Raw genomic sequence first — 19,264 nt, forward strand, 5'->3', positions numbered from 1 at the left:
GAGGAAGTAGTTTGGTGTTGTGGTTAAGTGTGCAGACTCTTATCTGGGAGAACCAGGTTGGATTCCCCACTCCTCCACTTGCAGCTGCCGGGATGGCCTTGGGTCAGCCATAGCTCTTGTAGAGGTTGTCCTTGAAAGGGCAGCTGCTGTGAGAGCTCTCTCAGCCTCACCCACCTCACAGGGTGTCTGTTGTGGGGGAGGGAGATAAAGGAGATTGTAAGCCGCTCTGAGTCTCTGATTTAGAGAGAAGGGTGGGGGTATAAATCTGCAGTCTTCTTCTTCTAGTGGCATTTTAATGGGCTACTGAGTTTTGTGGGTGCAACTGCCTGTGTGTGGTATTGTGGAGAGGGTGGCGAACTTTGGTCAGGGAGACCTGCACTTGGATCTACTGGAGCTGCTCTGTGGGCAGGAGGATTTCTACCTGTGGCTTTTCAACTTTCTCCCCCCCCCCCCCCCAGTCTCAGGTGCCCTCCCCTGTGCTGTTCTGGGGCTTCTATGCCCATCAAGAGCAGTGCTTGGGAGGGAGACTAGAAAGCTGAATTCTGTGGGCAGAAATCCTCCTCCCCATGGCAAAGCTGTGGTGGGGCCGTGCTCTGGGTCTTCATTCCTCACTGCATTGTCGTTGCCTGCTCACCATTACAGTGAAGTGACATTTCCCTCCAGGTGGCTCTGTAGAAAGGGCTGCAGTGTGAATGTTGAATCTGCATTCTGTGAAAGCTCAGAGACTAACATGAAACCCTCTGGACAGGCTGACAAAGGCTGCAGAACCAGTTTTGCCTTCTTGCTTTCAAGCTACAAAAAGTTGCAGAATGCCTGTTCAGATGTTGATAAATCGAGAACAGAGCCTCAAGAGATAGAAAGAGAAGACTCGGGGTCCAGTTTTCTTGGCAAAGGTACCTCTAATTCATGATCTGGCAATAAGACTGAATCTAACTTACGCCCTGGGGGTGGGGGAATAAATCTAGAGCAGTAAACTCCTCACTGAGATTTAGCAGCTTAAGATAGCAGTTTAAGATGGCCCATGGAGTGAATTCCACAAACACAAAACTCATGGCAGAAACAGGTTCAGGAGGGTTCTGCTTGACCTGAATCATTGCTCATCTTGACCTACCTCACAGGATTGTCTTGAGGACACAAATATGCATTGCACTGAGCTCCTCAGAGAACAGCTAGAAAACAAATGGATAAAATGCAGTTCTAAGTCTGCGTTACATAGAAATTATCTTGAAACTGGGAGGCTTTCTAACCTTTGAGTTTTGAATTGGAACATAAAATGCATTTTGAAAATGCATAGTTTTTGGAAACGTACATAATTTTTGGAAATGCGTCTTTGGAACCTTTTGATTGTGCTTTTAATGCCCTTCTTTCAAATTATTTCTAACACATTTTTTACTGAGCATGAGTTCCATGACTGCTCTATATTCAATCAGCCCTATATTTTCCACAGGTAGTAATTTTTAACAGGCATCTTACCCTGTTGTGCTGCTAAAAACAAACAAAAAACAAAACACACACTTTTAAATTTGTTCCTGGGGATTGAACCTTGTTCATGGAACCCCTGGCAGGCCAGTCAGTCCGTCTTTATTATGGTCATTTCGCCAGTCATATTTCGTTATGTTCTATTGTCTGCTTTTATATCTGAAAAATGTACTTTATTAATATAATTTTTGTTGTATATAATTATTCATAATATCTGAAAACCTTTTCATGAATTCTCATCTCCCGTAATCTCTCTGTCCTTCTGTATCTTAATGTTTTCTTGAGAAAAATAATTTTTAAAAATCACAGCATATGGCACATTTAGTTGTGATGTCATGGTTGAGCTACAACTACTTACACAGCTACAAACATCTGAGCACAGAATATCTTATCCTCTTCAGCTACTAGAGTGTCTTCCAGTTGCCATTTCCCTCCCTGTGAACACATGGTGAAATCCCCAAACACAACCGACCAGTCTTCTCCGCCCAGGAACTCACGAGAAGAGAGGGACCGGCAGGTCGAGGCCCATCTGAAATGCAGCCTTTGTCAGAGTGGAAAGTGCCAACAACAGACCCCCCCCCCCAATAGGGTTTTCAAGGCAAGAAACAAACAAGGTAGTTTGCCATTGCGTGCCTATGCGTAAGAACATAAGAACGTATGAATCAGAACCAATAGTCCATCTAGTTCAGCCTCCTGTTTCACACAGCGGCCAGACAGTTCCTCCGGAGGGCCAACAACCAGGCACAGAGAGGCCTTCCCTTGTTGTTCAGGGGTTTAGTGCCTCTGAATGTGGAGTCACCTTGGCTAGCAACCCCTGATGGACTTCTCCTCCTCCATCACTACACTCACCACTCTCTGTGTGAAGCAGCATTTCCTTTGGTCTGTTCTGAGCAACCCTGGCCTTCCTTGGTGGTCTCCCATCCAAGTACTAACCGGGTCCCACCCTGCTTAGTTTAGCCCAAGCGAATCAAGGAATGCGGGACTGAGCTGCACCTCCGACTCTCACCCAACACCCACCCACCCACCCTTCAGGACACCTTTAAGAACACATCAGGCTCACTGGAATCAGTCGGGCTTTGAGCTGGGCGGCTTTTGTGTCCCGTGGATAGCCTGGCTCTTCCTTTCGAGGAGGCCTTTTAAGTCCTTGGGATTAAAGAGTTCCTGGGAGGTCGCCTGTTGGTCTCCAGCAAAAGGACTGGGCTCAAGATGGCCAGCTTTTGCATGTCGGAAAGCTCTTTCACGAGTCAAAGCCTCTGGCCCAGGGAGCTGGATTCTCGAAGGCTTCGACCTTCCGGTTCTTCTTCTTGGTTTCTAAGGTGCCTCCGCACTCTTCACGTGAAGTGGTTTCAGTCCATTTGACCAGTCAGATAACACATTTAGTTATGTTCTATTCTATTGTTTGCTTTTATATCTGAAAAATGTATCTTATTAATATAATTTTTGTTGTATATAATTATTCATAATATCTGAAAACTTTTTCGTGAATTCTCATCTCCCCTAATCTCTCTGTCCTTCTGTATCCTAATGTTTTCTTGAGAAAAATAATTTTCAAAAATCACAGCATATGACACATTTAGGAAACAGGAGGAAAAGAGAGGCTCCGGAGAGCCCAAAGATGTTCTCAGCAAATCCCTTGACTGAGCAGCAAAATCCGAGTCCAGGAACTCCTAAGTGACCGCCCACCAGATCCGCAGGGCAGGAGCGCTCAAGAGTCGAACTCAAAGCTCGGTTTGGCCGACACAAGAGACACCTGGCCCTTTGGAGAGCTTCTGCCCTGGAGATCTTGTCGGTCTCGGAAGCCCCCCGGGACCTGCATCCAGCTGTCCTTCTGCAGACCCCCTCCCCGGCTCCCCCCCCCCAACGGAACCGGCTGCTGCAAACGAGTTCGGTCGTCACTGCAGAGAGGAGTCCTCGTCGTTGTCAGCTGGATGCCGGCAAGCCCTTGAGCGGAGAGAGCGGCCCATCGCCTCGGGCTCGCGGGGGAGGCGCAGCCTGTGACAGAACTTGCCGCCCGCAGCAGCTCGGCGGAGGATCGCGGGGCATCTTAATTGGCTGCCTTTTAAATATCACTTCAGGTCTCCTTTGGGGGGGGGCCCTTCGCGGGCCTGGCGGGTCGAAGTCTCCCCCCCCCCGTTAAAGGAAGGCGAAGGAGGGAGGGGGAGGGGGGGGGGAGAAATGGAGCCGTCAGGCGCGGTTTGGGAGGTCGATAAAGCTTTTAGATTGGAAGATGTTTCCAGGGCAGCGCCTTTCCTGCGGCGAAGAGTTCTTAATGGAGCTGAAGGAATTATCTTATGACTCCGACGGCGGGAGGGGAAGATCCATCTCTCTGCCTCCCCCCCCCCCCGCCCGCCCGCCCCGCCGCCGCTGCTGCTGCTGCTGCTGCTGCTGCCTGTCAAGGCTGAAGCGGCGGCCGCTGTCAGAGGCGCTTAATGAAAAGTAACGCGCCGCTGATTACAGTTTCCCGCGGCCGCCGCTGCCGCAGCTCCCCGGCCCCGCCCGGCCCGGCCGCCCTCCCTCCTCGGGGGCTGCGAATCGGCCACGGCCCGCTGCCTCCTCCGCCGCCCGCCTCTCCCGCCCGCGCCGCCTGCCGCGCTCACCCCTGCCCGGGCCCGAGAGGAGTCTTGGGGGAGACGCTCCGGCGCAAGGTCTCCCCCGCGCCCCTCGGCGTGGCCAGGCCGGACCGCGCTTCTGGCGCAGCTTCCCGGGGCGAGGCCCCGACGGGGCGGGGGTCCCCTGCTGGCGAGCTCCCCTTGCACAGCGCTGCTTTCCGGGGCATTGGCCTGCCGTCTGCGAAGGGAGTTCTTCCAAGGCCTCTGGAGCGGACCGGCTGGGAGCTCAGCCCCGGAGCCCCTCCTGGGGCGGCCCAGCCTTGCAAACGCCCGGCTGCTCCAGCCGAGGACCCCGAGCTCGCCCTCGGCGCTGGAGGCCCGCCTCCGCCGCTGGGTTTTGCTGGGGCAGCTGGCCCAGTGAGGGGCGCGGGGAGCGAGCTGAAGAGGCCTCCTCCAGGAGCCTGCGGGAAGCAGAGTCGAGAGACACCCGTCCACCCCTGGAGGGCCGAAAGCACTTTTTGTGCTCCTGAGAATTGCTGGAAAATGGAAGGCTTTTCCGGGTGCTGCGTGTGGGTGTGGGTGTGTGTGTGTGTGTGGGGGGATTCACAGCGAGCGGCCCCACCGACTCCAGCTGCCCGCTCTGCATCCTTTCGGTCCGGCCCAGGAGGCGGAGAGCTTGGGAGGTTGCCAACTTCCAGGCGGAGGCTGGAGAGCTCTCGGAATTAACAGGCGATTTACGGACATCAATGGTGTGTTTATTTCTGGAAGAAACCTTCCTCCTCCTCCTCCCCCTCTCTCCCGAGAGGAAGCGGCCGCTTTGAAGGGGGCTCTGCGTGCTCCCCTCCCCCACTCCCAGGCCCCACCTCCAGGCAGGTCGTCTCTGTCCCTTTGCAGCAGCCGCCCTCCGACGACCCCTGGAGCCTGCGGCCTCCTCGGCCTGCCCTGCCGCCTCCCCGGGGAGGGCCCGTTGCGCCACTGCTGTCAAGCGCCGCCCCCCCCCCCCCGCCTGCCCTTTTTATCTCTTACAAGGAATTCCAGCGCTTTTGCCCTTTTCAGCGGCCAGACGTGGCAGCCCGCGAAGCCCCTCCCCAGCGGATCTCCGGGCGCGAAGAGGGTCTCCTGTCAAAGCGGCCTCGCCGGCGTCCCCCCTCCCCTCCCCCGTCTCAGCCTCCTGACAGCTCCCCCTCCTTGCAGCTGAGAGGCCCGCCGGGTCCGCGCAGCCTCCTGGACAGGGAGCGGGAGCTCCTCATCCCCCGCCCCCCCGCCCGGGAGCCCAGCTACCGTGGTGGGGGCGGGGCTCCCCTGAGACGGGTTGTTGGGGGGGCTCCTTCGACGGGCGGGGCAGCGAGATTCCGCGCCAGGCTCCCCGGCTGGCCCCATGGCCAAAGGGGGGGAGGTGTTTGTGATGGAGGCTGCGAAAAGCGCCGCAGTCCCGTCGGAGAGACAGCCGGGGTCTTCCCATCACCACCACGGCCGCCATCATCGGGGAAAGGGCAGGGGAGATCCGGGAATCGCCCCTGCCTGACCCGGACTCTGGGGACGAAGCGGCGCCGGGGGCACCCAGACAGCCCCCCTCCCCCTCCTCGCAAAAGCCGGCAGGCGAGGTCCGGCTCGGATCCCACCGCTTGCGCGCAACCGGGCGCTGGACAGGGCTGCTGCGGCTCGAGGACCGCTCCCGCCTTTGTCTTCCTTCGGGGGAGGGAGAGATCCGAGGAGGGGCTCCAGTGGAAACCCCCCTAACCCGCCCCCCACGCCGGCCCTTGGAGCGAGGCGAGCTCTTGGCCTGTCTCCCGCGCGCCGGGAGGGAATCTGGCGCGGGCGGGCGGGCGGGGGGCGCGCTGGGGCTTCCTTTCAGCCGCTCTTCTGCTGAGTGTCAAAACGGGGAGGCATCTCCGTCCTGAAGTGCTGAAATATTCATAGAGAATCCAGCGCATCTCTCTCGCCAGGCCGGCAGAGGAATTCTACGTTAAAACGGCAGTTTAAAATATCAGCTCTTCTGCGGGAGTCAAGCACAAAAAGACTCCCCCCCACCCCCCCGCAACCTCCTCTCCAAAGGCTTCCAGAAGACCCCCTTCCCCCGCCGCAATTTCGTGGCTATTTCTTTCTGCCCCCCTTCCTGGAATAGAACAGGCAGCCCGGCCCGCTTCTCACGGAATTCGGCCTTCGTCGGGGCAACGAAATTCAAGGCTCCGCAGATCCCAGGCGCTTCCGGGAAAGACAGGCCCTCTCCCCACCCCAGTTACATCTGCCCCATGCTTTTGGGAAGGACCTCTCCCCCTTCCCGCCACACCCCACCTCCCCGCAAATCTTTCCGTTTCGCACGAGACCTTGAATCCTGGTTTAGCCCAGTCCCCAAACTGACATTCTACACTAGAATCAGAGAATCGGCGAAACCAACCCTGCGACTTTGGGATTCTATGGTTCTAGTGTAGGACGAACAAAGCAGGAGTCAAGTGGCACCTTTAAGACCAAGCTCTCGTGTGCTCTCTGCTTAGAGGAAGCCCGTTCTGAACAAAACTGGGTTGGTCTTAACGCTGCCACTTGACTCCTGCTTTGTTCAACTACTTCAGAGCAGCGCGGCTGCCCGCTCGGATCTAGTGCAGGATGTTAGCCTGGGGACAGGGCGACACCAGGATTCAAGGGCTAGTGTGAAACGTGCTGGTTCGTTCCTGCGTTTGGGGAGAAGAGGGGCGGCTGTGTGGGTGGGAAGGTGTCCGCACTGCTCCCCCTTCCTTGGGCTGGAGCCGGGAGCCGCCCTCCCCCACTCTCTGTCTTTCTTCCGTCGCTACCCGAAGGGACCCACCGCGCGCTCCGCTTTGACCTCCCCAGGCAGGGCAGGCTGAGAGCGGGGGCTGACCCAAGGCCTGGCACCGGGCGGGATTCAAAGCCGGGTCTAGCCCGCCTCTCCCACCACTGGCCTGGGCCGGGATGGCAAAGGCTACCAGGAGGCTGGCGCGGCTCAGCAAGCGGCCTTCGGGCCATGGGATGGGAGGAAGAAGGGCCCCCCGGCCTTTCAGCGAGCCCTGCGGGCGGCTGCCTTCAGTCTACCCACGGGGGTCCCAAGGAGGCCCCTCGGGCCGGGCGGGTGTGGCCTGCCGCGGCCTCCCCCTTCAGCCCCGGCGACCACCGAGCCCTGGGGCAGGCTCCGTCCGCTCTTCCTGCTGCTGCCCACGGACGGAGAGAGGGAAGGGGCAGGAATCCCCCGGAGCGCCACCCTCCCCCCTTGCCCCCCCCCCCCCCACGCACTCACTCAGGCATTCACGCACTGGCCGCGGCCTGGTGGGCGAGACAGAGACACTTTATTGGCGGCGTGAAGAGCGGCGGTGGCGGCGACATAGACCCAGCCGGCCTGGGGCGCCGTCGGGGGTGCGTGGCTGGGGGAGGGCGCGCGCGGGACTGGCGGGGGGGGGGAAGTGCTGCTTCGGGCGGACAAGACGCCAAGGAGGGGGAGGGAGGGGAGGGGGCAGGTCCAGCAAGTCCGCTTGGCCGGGAGAAAGCGCGGCATGCCACACGTCCAACAGCAGCCTCCGGCAGCCAGCCCCAGCGGGCACCTGGTCGACGCCACCGGCCAGGCTCGCCCCGCAGCGTTGAAGGCCCACGCTCAGCAGGAGGGGCGCCTCTGCCCCACTGACTGACCGCAGCGCGGGAAGTCTGGCGGGTGGGGCGGGGGCTTCTTGTCCGCCTTCCCCCGCGGCCTGAGGCGGCATCCTGGGCTCCCAGGCTGGCTTTTGCGCCCGGTGGGGACTCCTGCAGCTCCCCCCGACGGTTCCTGGGGCCCCTCCTGGGCCTGGGTGGGCGGGCGGGCGGGCTGCCGTTAGGAGCAGAACATCTTGCTGCCTGCTTTGGCGAAGGGCAGGAAGTCTTTGGCGGAGTCCGTTTGGCCCTTGAGCGCCACAGCGGCGGCGCCCCCCGCCAGCGAGCGCCCCAGGGCGGCGGGCTCGAGGAGCGAGGCGGGCTTGGCGCCGGCCCAAGAGACTGCGGGGCCTCCCAGGGCCTGGTTGAGAGTGCTGTGCCGGAAGAGGGGGTCGTGGAAGACGCCGTCCACCCAGTTCCTGAGGTTGGCCACCGGCGAGTCCTTGGCCGTTCGCTCCCCGCTGCCCGGCGCCCCCTGCGCCCGCTTCAGCATGCACGACGGCGGGGACTCGGCGGGGGCCAGGGAGGTGGCCGTGTGCGCCAGGGACCAGATCCGCGGCTTCCCGCCCCCGCCTGCCGCCAGCTGCTGCTCCTGGGGCTGCTGCTGGTGGTGGAGGTAGCACCGCTTGGCCTCGCAGCTGGCCCGGGGCTGCCGGGCGCTCAGCAACTCCGCCGCCTCGCAGGTCTCGGGCTCCTTCAGGCAGCTCTTGGCCCGCTCCAGGGCGCCTTCCAGCGCCGCCTCGTCCGCGCAGCCCTCGCTCGCCTCCGCCGCCCCGAAGGCAGCCGCCGCCTTCAGCTCGCCCTCCGAGCCCTCCGACTCCAGCGGGTCGTAGTCCTCCAGGTCGCTCAAGGCCAGCTCCTTCGCCTCCTGGCTCGCCGCTTCTGCACACACACAGAGAGAGAGATGCATGGGAGGCAGGCCGGCCGGCCAGCCACAGCGCAGCGCCCCAGGCTGCCTCCTCCACGCTGCCAGCAACTCGCCAGCCCAGCCCTCGAGCCGCCCCCAAACCTGGGCTCCCCCTCCCCCCCCTTCGGAGGCCGCGACTAGATGCTGAAGCCAGTCCCTCACAGCCAGACCCGCTGTCGAGACTTGCCTCACCGAAGAACCACGCAGAATAAACGGCAGACGTTTGAGAGCCCCAAGACATGAACCTCAGATGTAGGGCGGGAGGGAGGAAGGGAGATGATGGATGGACGAATGGATAGATGATAGATAGATGGAGGAGGGAGAGAGGCAGAAAGAAAGCCACTTTCAAGGCATTTTCCAAGCCGCTGGCTTGGCTTGGCTTGGCGAAGCGATTTCAAGAGACTCCAGCAGCCTTCTCCAAGCCGTGCAGTGGGTATGGAAGAGCCACGTGCGGCTGAGTCGCCAGGCTCAGTGTGAGAAGCGCCCGCGAGGGTCAAGCGCCAAGACGCGGCTGCTGGGCGGCTCAGCGAGGAACGGCGTGGGAAGCCCTCCCTTGGGGCCCTGCCTGGGAAGCCCCGCGAGCTCCATCTCCTCATATCTGGGGTGCTAAGCAGGGTGGGCCCGGGCTGCCCTTTGGACGGGAGACCCCCGGGAAGTCCAGGCAAGGGCACCTCTCCGGCCCGCAACACCCCCGCCCGGTCGCCCGAAGTCAGCGGAGGGCCGCCATCAAAACATCCCCCGCGGCCATCCAGTGCGCGCCTCTGAGCGGCCTTTTAGGGACAAGGCCTGGGTGCTGCACGGGGAGCCGCTTCCCCTTTGACAAAGGAGGAGAGCTGGAAGCAGGAGGTTGTTGCCCCCGCATCTCGCTGGGGTTCCTGACAACAGCCCGACGGAGGCCGCGGCGGGGGGGGGGCGCCCTTGGGAAGCCCAGCGGGCCCCAGACCCCGCCCCCGCTCTTGCCCTTTGTGTTTCCCCGAAATGCCCTCGACGATGGCCTCGGAAGGAAGAGGCCCTTTCATTGCTGGAGCCCGCCTGCTTTTATCTCTGGAAACAACTCTTTTGACGGGGGGGGGGGGGGGGGGGCGGGGAGAGAAAAAAGCCCCCGCCTTGGAGCAGGCACAGCGCGTGGGGTGGGGGGCTGTCCCCAGAGGTCCTCCCTCCCTCCCTCCCCCCCACCCCCGCGGCCCGGCCCTGGAGCTACCGGCGAGCTTCTGGCTCTTGAGGCGGTCGTGGGCGGCAGGCTCCCCGCGGGCCTCATGCTCGTCGGCATCGTCGTCTTCGTCCTCCTCCGCCTCGTAGGGCCTCTTGTCGTCGGCGCCTTTGTTGCGGGGGGGCCAAGTCATCTTGTTCTCCTTCTTGAGGCGCCGCCGGGCGTTGGCGAACCAGGTGGAGACCTGCGTGAGGGTCATCTTGGTGATGATGGCCAGCATGATCTTCTCGCCCTTGGTGGGGTAGGGGTTCTTGCGGTGCTCCTGCAGCCAGGCCTTCAGCGTGCTCGTGGTCTCCCGCGTGGCGTTCTTCCGACGCGTCCCGCCGTCCAGGGAGCCGTACCTGATCCCGGAGGGGGAGGCGGTCAGGAGAGAAGAGCCGGAGGGCCCCTGACCCAGCTAACTCAGCCCAGCCCAAAAGTTGGCGTCGAGGAGTACGCGCCCCGAAGAGGCGTCGACCCCTCCAGCGGACCGAGGAGCAGCAGCCTTCTTGGCATCTGGGCTCAGCGGAGCCTTGGGCCTCCAAGGACTCTGGAGCGAAGCCCCGCCGACTGCAGTGGGGGGAGCGGTCTGGGCCGCCCGAGCCAGAGCAGGGAGTGCGAGTCCGGCGGCATCTTGGCCACCCAGGCGCGAGCGTGGAGGTGCTTCTTGGCCCGGAGAAGGGAAAGGGCGCCGCTTCCTGTGGCTCCAAGGGGCCCCGGGCAGCCCCAAGGGGGAAGGGGGCTGCAGGGGGGAAGAGAGGGGAGAGGAAGACCCTAAACACCTGCGGGCGGAATCCCTCCGTCGAAGCCCGCCCCCCCCCCCCCCCCCCCCAGGCTGCAATCGTTAGCGCAGCCCTTTCCTTCCTCTGCAGCCTGGAGGGCTCCGGCTTCTCGTTACAAAAAGCGCGGAAAGGGCAGAGAGGCGGCGGAGGGGCTGCGCTTGAATATTTCATGCCCCTCGTCGGAGGAAAGGTCACCCGCCCCCCGCGGGCTTCAAAGGTTGCGAGGCTGGAAGGGGAGGGGGGTCCCTGCCTCGCCTTCCCTGACAGACCCCGCCACAGCTCCAGAGGCCGCTTCTTGGACACCGCGGGCAAGGGCGGCGCGGGCGCGGCGGGCTCCACGAAGGCAGCAAGGAGCAGCGGTGGGGCTGAGGCTGAGCGAAGGAGAGGGGCTGGGGCGGCCCGGAGATGGCGGGAAGGCGCTCGAGGTCCCCCCACGACCAGGAGGGCTGCCCCCGGCCGGGCGTTTTGTCGGTGCCGGGGAGTTCCGCCCAGCTTGGAGGCCCCGCGCAGCCTTCCTTCCGACAGGGCGGCCTGGGGCTTGGGCGGGGGGGGGGCAGCGGTGGCGAGAAGGGAGGCTGCTCGGAAGAGACCGAGGGGAGGCCTGGCCTGGCTGCCCCCTCCCTCCCCCGCCGCCCCTAAGCGGGAGCAACCGGATCCCTGGTTGGAGGTCTGGGGCGCTTCTTCTCACCCGGCAGCCCAGCCCTTCGGACCCCCTTGGCCAGCCTGCGGGGAGGGGCCAGGAGAAGCCAGGTTGCTGCCACCGCCCCCCCTCCTCCCGCCGCCCGCCCATCTCCCCATCGCTCCCCGCTGCTGCTGCTGCTGCTGGCGCCCTCCCCAGGGGGTGGGGGGGAGGGAGGAGGACGGGACGGGACAGCCGCCCAACCCCACAGGCGCAGCAGGAGGCGCCCCCGCCGGAGAAGCGAGGGCGCGCTCTGCCCTGTCCAGGCTGCGCCCGCCGGCGGGACCCACTTCTCCCTCCCTCCCTCCCTCCCTCCGGGACAGCGGCTCAAAGGCTCCGGGATCGCGCGGCCAGCTCTGGGGGGGGGCGGGGCAGGAGGAGGGAGGCGGGAACCCCCAGGCCCCCCGCCCGCCCCGGTCTCACCTGTCATACTGGTACTGGCTGAGCGAGTGGTCGTAGGGGTAGTAAGCGGCCGCCTGAGCCAGGCCGGCGTGCGCAGATCCGCTCCCCTCCTTGGCCTCGAAGCTGTTCTGCAAGAGGGGAAAGAGGCCCGTCAGACCCGCCCCCCAATGAGGGCCGCTGCCTGCCGGGCCGGAGATAGGCGGAAGGGGGGCAGGAGGCAGCCGAAGAAGCCAGCCCAGAAAACGCTTCCAAGAACCTTCCGGGGGAGAGATTGGGCCCGTGCACTCCTAGGCAACCTTATTCCCGCTTAGAGTCAGGAAGCCCCCTTGAGAGCCAAGGAGTCCGGGCGGCCTAACCCCGCTGAAGAGTTGGAGGACACCAGATGCCGCCAGCCACCGCGGGCGCTTGGAGGATGCGCTGGCCAAGGGCCTTTCCTGTTTCTCACTGGGAATCCAGTGGAAAGCCTGGCTACAGCGCATTGGAAGGGCACTAGCCAGCCGCTGCCATCGCGCACCCTCCATGCCCGCTCCAAGCTGCAGAGTCTGGTGAGCAAAAATCCCACTTTGTGAGCGACTGACCGGACAGTGGTGAGCTCCTGCACGGATTAGCGTGCTCCGGGCTCCTCCTTCCTTAGCTAAGACAACAATGTGTGAGCTGGAGGCTAAAATGCTGTGAGCCAGCTCAGGCCAACTCAGCTTCAAGGGAGCGCTGCGCACACGGGCGAAGGCACTTCAAGGCCCTGCCCAAGTGGATTTGAGCGAGTGAAGTGGCCACATCCGGTTCGAAAGTGCCCTGCAAGCGGCTAGACCGGGCACTCGTGAGGGCGCCTGAGCGTGTGAAAGCGGCCCGAGCGCGCAAGCTTTGAGGCGGGTTTGCCCCGGTCTGAAGATCCCGGCGGCGCCAGGCCAGGCCAGCTGCCACCTCGAGGCCACGGAAGGGGCCTTTCTTCGGAGCTGTACAGGCCCTGGGCAGGCGAGGCCTGCAAAGCAGAGCGGTGGGCGGCCCCTCTCTCCCGGAGGCCACAAGTCCCCCCCCCCCCAGTACTCTCCGCGGTGGAGGGGAAGGGGGGGGGAGGAGGGAGGAGGGTCCCGCCGCCCGGTGGCCGGGCTGGGAGGGGATGCAGCCCTCTGGAAGACCCCAAAGGTCCCGCTTGGGCCGCCTCCTCCCGGCACGCCCAGCCCCCTTCCCCCGGAGTGTGGAGGAGGGGCAGGGGGGCCACAAGCCAGAGGCCCTTTTCTGCCTTCGCCCCTAGACGGCAGGGCGCCTGCTCAGAGCCCAGCGGCACGGGGAGGGGGGCCGGGGGACTCGGGGGCGGGGGGTTGGGCCCTGCGGGACTTACCAGGGAGTAGAAGGCGGAGGCCTCGCTGCCGTAGGCGACGTAGTTGCCGTAGCCCTGCCCGTTGGCGTAGGGGCTGCCGTAGACGCCCAGGGCGGCGGCGGAGTTGAGCTCGTGGCGGGCGGTGGCCAGCAGCCGGCTCTCGTAGACCGGGCAGTAGAGGGGAGTCTGGGCCGAGGCCGCCCCCCCCGCCGCCGCCCCCGAGTCCGCCAGAGGCCGCCCGCTCGTCTCGCAGCAAGGGCTCAGCGCGTTGGTGGCCATCAGGAACTGCGGGCCAGGAGAAGAGGGCCATGCTCAGCCCGGGGAGGGCCAAGGCCGCCCCCGCCCCCCCGCCCCGCCGGGGGAGCAGCAGAACCCGGGACCCTCCGCCCCGCCTGTCCTGCGGGCCCCGCGCCTTGGGCGTCCCCCGGGCAGCGCACCGAGGCTGGCTCAAGGGCACCGGGAGCGGGGGGGGGGGGCGTCCTCACATGCAAAGAGACTCCAGCCAAGTTTTTTTTCTTGGGGGGGGGTGTGTGTGACTGAGAGTCCTTCCGCTTGGGGAGCGCGGCCTGCCTTGGCCTCCGCTGAGGAGGGCAGCAGCCTTTAGAAGGGAAGGGCCGGCGGGGCTCCCTCCCGCCCCAAGCGCTCCCGGAGACGCCCTTCCGGAGGCTGCTCCTCCTTCGGCCCCCAGCCCGCCGGCCGAGCCTCGCTGCCCCCCGCCCCCACCCGCCCCCCTCCTCCCGCCAAGGCCGCCCAGCGGGGCCCTTACCTGCGGCGCCGAAGAGTAGGGGTAGCCGAACTGGGGGTAGGACATGGCAGCCGGGGCGGGCGGGCGGGCAGGCGGCGGCGGGGAGCTCCTTCCTGGGCCGGGGGCGGCTGCGGGGCCTGGCGGGGCGGAGCACAAGAGCAGCCCGGGAGGGAGAGAGGGGCGGGGCGGGGGCCTCGGAGCGCGGGCCGGACGCACCTGAGGGCCGGCGGGGGGAGCAGGCAAGCGGCCTCCCCCTCCCCCAAGCTGCCCCGTCCGGCGGGCCCAGGGATCCGGGCGAGAAACCAGCCCCCCGCGCCCCGCCCCAAGGATTTGCTGCGGAGGAAGCCGCGTTTCCCGCGAGTGGCGGCAGGGCGCGAAGGCAGGCAGCCCCTGGAAGGAAGGAAGGAAGGAAGGAAGGAAGGAAGGAAGGAAGGAAGGAAGGAAGGAAGGAAGGAAGGAAGGAAGGAAGGAAGGAAGGAAGGAAGGAAGGAAAGAGACAGTCAGTCACCAGCAGCCGCCCCTCTCCTCCCCCTCCCCTCCTCTCCCTCCATCCCTCCCACAAATGAGTCCCACGCAGAGGACCCGCGCACGCCTGTTGCAAGGCAGCCCCCACCCCCCAAAACATCTGCATCCCCCATCCCCAGCTCAGGCACGGACCGTGCCCCCCCCCATCCTTGCGGGGGCTGGGAGGGGGAAGCTATTTTAAGGTCTGGGCGTGCAAAAGGTGGGCCGGGCAGGGAACATGGAGCGCAGCCTTTGTCTCGTGCAGGCCTTGGTGGGCAGACGAGGGGGGGGGAGCGGCCCGGGACCATCTTCAAAATCCAGCTTAATTTAGTTTGCAAGAAATAGCTTTTGCCAACACACGTCAAAACGCTGACCAATTCAGCACTAAAGCTTTAATCCTGGTTTAATTCCGTCCCCAAACTGACTTCCTACACTAGAATCAGAGAAACCAACTTTATGACTCGGTGATTCTCTGGTTTTAGTGTAGAAAGTCAGTTTGGGGACAGAGTTAAACCAGGATGGAAGCGCTAGTGCGCAACTGATCTCTTTATCCCAACTGCGCTGCAACAGTTTCCAAGAACGGGCGTCTTACTGAATGTTACAAGCAGCAGGAGCCTCTCAGGCTGAAGGACGCGGGGGGGGAGCGGGGATCTGAGCCCCGGAGCCGGCTGGAGAGATCTGCCCAGAGGCGGCCTTGGCACATGTCTCCGTTACTTCACCGCGATGCAACAGTCCTTGAATCTTTAGTGCTCTCCCCTGGATGGACTTTCGTTAAGTGTAGGTGACGGACTAATTTCTCGGCCACACAGGACACTTCAGCGGGAAGAATAACCGCACTCTGTCACCAAGTGTCTCGCGAAATTCCGATACCTGAAGAGGCTGGTTCAATATCACCTGGTTTCTAGTTGTTATTTTCTCGAACTACCACGAAACTACTAGACATATTGTCTCCTTCCTTGCTTCCTTCCGCCCTGTTCTCCGAAGGCGCTGCTCCTTCCCTTGTTCTTGGGGTTTCCACCCATTCCCGGAGTCCCGCTGAACCACCTACAAGGGCGGGAGCGGGCCAGCCGCAACCATCCGGGGCGCCGGGCGAGGATGGTCAGTCGCTCGCTTTTCTTTTTCAAGCAACATCTCTCTGTTGAATCCGACACCTCTTCGGAATCGCAGTCCCCACTGAAGAGATTCTGGCGAGGTGTTTTCGGAGAGCTGCCGCTTTCTCACCGGAGGGAGAAATTCCGCCCTAAGCGGGTCCTGCACAGAGTAGCTTGTTTGTGCGAAGCGAAGGAGGGGGGCCGTTTCCCCGGTGGACACTCCCGGCATAAGACCGCGCCGGCTGGAGACTGGCCAAAGTCCGAGCTCGAGACTGACCAGGAAGCCTCGTGTGGAGCGGCTTTCTTTGTCGCGCCTGCGGGAAGCGCTGTCCCGGAGTGCCCTTGGTTTCCCCAGAAGGTGCTCCCGGCCAGTGGCCCCGGTCAGTAGCCGGCAGCTGCGCTTGGAGCAGAAGGCCGCGCGGGGTTGAGGCCAGGAGCGAAGGCGTCCCCGTCGAAGCGGAGCTGCCGCTGGGCTCCTCGGCCGGTTGCAGAGGCCTGCCGCCTCCCAAGGACAGGAAGGAGCCGCCGCCTGCCTGCCAGCCCCAGCAGGCGGCCGGTCAAGAGTCCCGTCGGAGCTCCCGGGGCCCGGGGCAAGAGCCCGGCGGGGCAAGGGCGGGAGTCTGCAGCTTGCCTGGGCGCGCCGGGAGGGGGGGCGGCGGGAGGGAGGAGGGGGCGGGGGGCGGGCGGGCTGAGACAGGGGAAGCGCCCGCGGGTCACGCTCTAACGAATGCCGCCGCTCCCTCCTCCTCCTCCTCCTCCTCCCCAGCTGCAGGAGCCGGTGCCTCCCAGGGACGGAGCTGCCGGGGCTGACAGCTGGATTGCGGGTGATGGATGACTCTCCCCAGAGCGCGGCACACCTCAGCCCCGCAGCTCCGCCGCCTCAGCGCTCTCATTGACCGAGGGCGAAGAGGGCGCGGAAAAGGCTGCGGGGAGTCCCCCCAAGAGGAAGGGGCCCCGATCCGGCCGGGAAGGCACCGAGGAGGAGGAGGAGGGCCACGCTTCAGCCAAGCCTAGAGCCGGCGGAAAGGGGCTTTCTTCTACAGCCTTTGCAAAGGCCGCCTCCGTCCTCGGCTCCCCCCCACCGGCTTTCCGCAAAGGATGCAAAACTTGCAGGGGAGGGAGGACTGTAAGCCCCCCCCCCCACCAACAACAAAACCGGCGTATTCCCGAGAGCTGCGTCTTCGCCAGCGCTGTGCTTGGAGGGCGTCTGCAGGGCTGTGTGTCGTTTGCTGCAAGAAGGAGCCTCTGTTTAGTCTGTCATGTGGCGGCACCGAATGTGTCCCGATGCTCCGCTCCAGTTGGATCGCTTGGATTTCTCTTCGGTTCTACAAGCCTCCTTCCTGTCGCTCCTTGTTTATGGAATGCCTCGTCCTCTCGGTTGCCTTGACTCACCATGCGCAACCCGCCTTGAGTCCCAGTGAGAAAGGCGGACTATAAAGAGGGTCAATGCAAATAAGCCAGCGGTTTCCAGAGGCTCCGCTTCCCGGGCACTGGGCCTAGGCTGGCAGGAGCGAAGCGCGGCTGGGAGGCGAATCCAGCCCTGAGGAAGCGTGGCCGGCGCATCCGAGGCAGCCTCCCATCACACCCTGGTCCCCAAACCGGCCAAGTCGAGCAGCAGGCGCTGGATCCTATCGGGAGGGCGTTTTGCGTGGGGGGTGGGGAGGCTGGGGCTGCGATCCCACACTTCCATCGCTTGGATTTCTCTTTGGTTCGAATGCACTTTCAATCCACATTCAATGCACTTCCCAGCTGGATTTTACTGTGGGAACTGGCAACATCCAGTTGGAAAGTGTATCGAAAGCGCATGTTGGAGTGTGTGTGGAGCTGACCGCTGGTCTCCACGACCCACAGACCACTGAAAAGGCGGCTCAGCCGATTGGGGTCCAGCCCAGCCGCTTCCCGACATCGGGCTCTTGGCGAAAGATTCTCCTGTGGCCGGCCTATAAACGCGTAAATTAAAAAGGAACACATTTTTACGTCGCTGGCGTAGAATTTGCTTCTAAATGTTTGGGATGGGGGGGGGGAGGGAATCTATTTCTTTTTCGTTCTCAGCGCCCAGAAACGGTCTCTCCCCTCCCCCCCCCGCCGCTGCCCCCCTGCTAAGACCCGGATGAAGCCCCGGAGGCCCCGCTCGCCTCGCGCTCTCCTTCCAGCCGCAGGAAACAAGAGCCGGAGGCCAGACTCGCTCCGTGCGCGGCCGGAGGAGAGTTCCGCCCCTGCCCTGCCCTGTCTACAAGGCGCTCCTGGCCTCCGGCTGCTGCTGCCCGGCTGGATCCAGCGCCTGCCGCGCCACGAGCGCCCCGCCGGATCCCGCCGCGCCACTGGCCTCTGTCCGCTGCAATCCGCCCGGAGAACCGCCAGGAAAGCAAAGCCCCGGCCTGGCCCGGGAAGGCCTCACCCCGCCGGGGGAAGTTCCTCCCTCCCTCCCTCCCTCCCTTCCCACCAGAGGTGTCCCCGCCCTTAAACTCTGCGATGAACGAAAGCGAGGGAAGCGGAGAAGTTCTTGACAGCTGCTAGAAGTTTTTCATGCCGCGGAACTGGAAACCCCTCCCCCCCCTCCCGACCGCCTGAGCCGGCAAAGGGCTCCAGGCCCCGTCCCGCACCCCAGTCTCCCCCGCCCGCCCCGCCCCGCCGAAGAACTCTAGGCGAGGCTCCTTCTCAAGCCCCCGGCGGAGACCGGCTCCCCTCCCCCCTTCGGTCCTGGGCTCAACGGAGAGGCTGTCCCGTTCACTGCCGCCCGGGCCATCCGAGGCCCTTTTGCTCCGTCAGACGCCGCCGGCTGGATTCGCACTGGGGCCTGCTCCATAGGACTGCACAGTCGCCGAGTGTAACTGCGAAGCAGAGCTCCGTTGGGCCTTCCTTCCTTCCTTCCTTCCTTCCTTCCTTCCTTCCTTCCTTCCTTCCTTCCTTCCTTCCTTCCTTCCTTCCTTCCTCGGGCCGTCGGAAGTCAGGCGGCTGGCGAAGACACCGGCCTTTGGGCCCCAAGTCCGAAGACTGGGCTGCGAGAGCAAGCTCCGCAAGGCCTCCCGCCCCCCCCCCTCCGCCCCGCGCCCTGGCCCTTGGGCGGCCTCCTCTCCCGGGCCTTGCACCCGACGTGGCTCGTGGCTCGGCGTGGCGTGAAGGGACGGGGTCGAGGGGCAGGGCAGGCCAGCGGGAAGCGAAAGGAGAAGGGCCGTGGGCGGACCACGCCGGGATCGTTGGCGAAGAGGGCGGCTGCGGCCCGAAGAGAGCGAAACAAGCAAGCCGCGCCTGCAGCCGGGAAGGGAAGGGAAGGGAAGGCAAGAAGGGGCAGCAGCGGACCAGGACGCGACCCTTGCCAAGCGGGACCGCGGCACCTACCGAGACGAGCAGATCCTGCCGCCGCCGCCACCTTTCAGCCGACTTGGTGGATCTCCAGCCACGCGTCCTGCCGCCGGCCCCGAAAGCGGGCGCAGGGAGGCGCGGGTGGCTGGAGCAGGCCCCGGCCGGGGAGGCAACTGCTTTGAAGCCCCCCGGGAAAGGGACGCTCCCCGAACACCGCCTGCCCCCCTCCCACCCGCCCCGCCCGCCCGCCTTCCACCGAAGGACGCCACCCCGCCTGTGCTGCGACCACCCCCAGGCGCCTTGGATGCGCCGCCCACATCGGGCCCCTCCAGAGGAACTTTCCGCCCCCCCCCCCGCCTCTCTTTGGCAAGGGAAGGGCCAGGGGCGCTGGGGAGCGAAAGGGCCCGGGCGGGAGCCGGGAGGCACCAAGCGGGGGGGGGGAGCGGAGTTTGGGACACGCGCCGGGCTCACAGACGCCCCCTGCCCAAAGCCGCTCCGCCAAAGGGACCCCGGACGGCTGCGGCGCCTTCCTTCCACCCTCAGGAAACGGCCGGAATCCGCGTCCCGCAGCGGGAAGGACGAGCGGAAGCAGCCGGCAGGCAGGAGGCCTTTCCCGCCCCCCCAGCCCCGCTCCCCCAACTTCGCGCAGCCTCTCCCGGAGCCAACTTTGGCGCGGCTGGCGG

At 64.1% G+C, this 19,264-nt stretch overlaps 1 protein-coding gene across 1 annotated transcript; it reads right to left on the reverse strand.

Moving 5' to 3' along the window:
• Positions 1 to 7,842: 7,842 nt before the first annotated feature.
• IRX4 (iroquois homeobox 4) lies at positions 7,843 to 13,754 on the reverse strand. The gene is made up of 5 exons (XM_060254018.1): positions 13,705 to 13,754; positions 12,960 to 13,223; positions 11,642 to 11,748; positions 9,770 to 10,119; positions 7,843 to 8,543 (listed from the first exon to the last, which is right to left on the reverse strand). The coding sequence occupies exons 1-5, from the start codon at positions 13,747 to 13,749 to the stop codon at positions 7,843 to 7,845; spliced, it is 1,467 nt and encodes a 488-aa protein (XP_060110001.1). The 5' UTR covers positions 13,750 to 13,754.
• Between the last annotated feature and the right edge of the window lie 5,510 nt (positions 13,755 to 19,264).

This window comes from Heteronotia binoei, chromosome 14 (assembly GCF_032191835.1).
Source record: "Heteronotia binoei isolate CCM8104 ecotype False Entrance Well chromosome 14, APGP_CSIRO_Hbin_v1, whole genome shotgun sequence".
Lineage (NCBI taxonomy): Eukaryota > Metazoa > Chordata > Lepidosauria > Squamata > Gekkonidae > Heteronotia > Heteronotia binoei.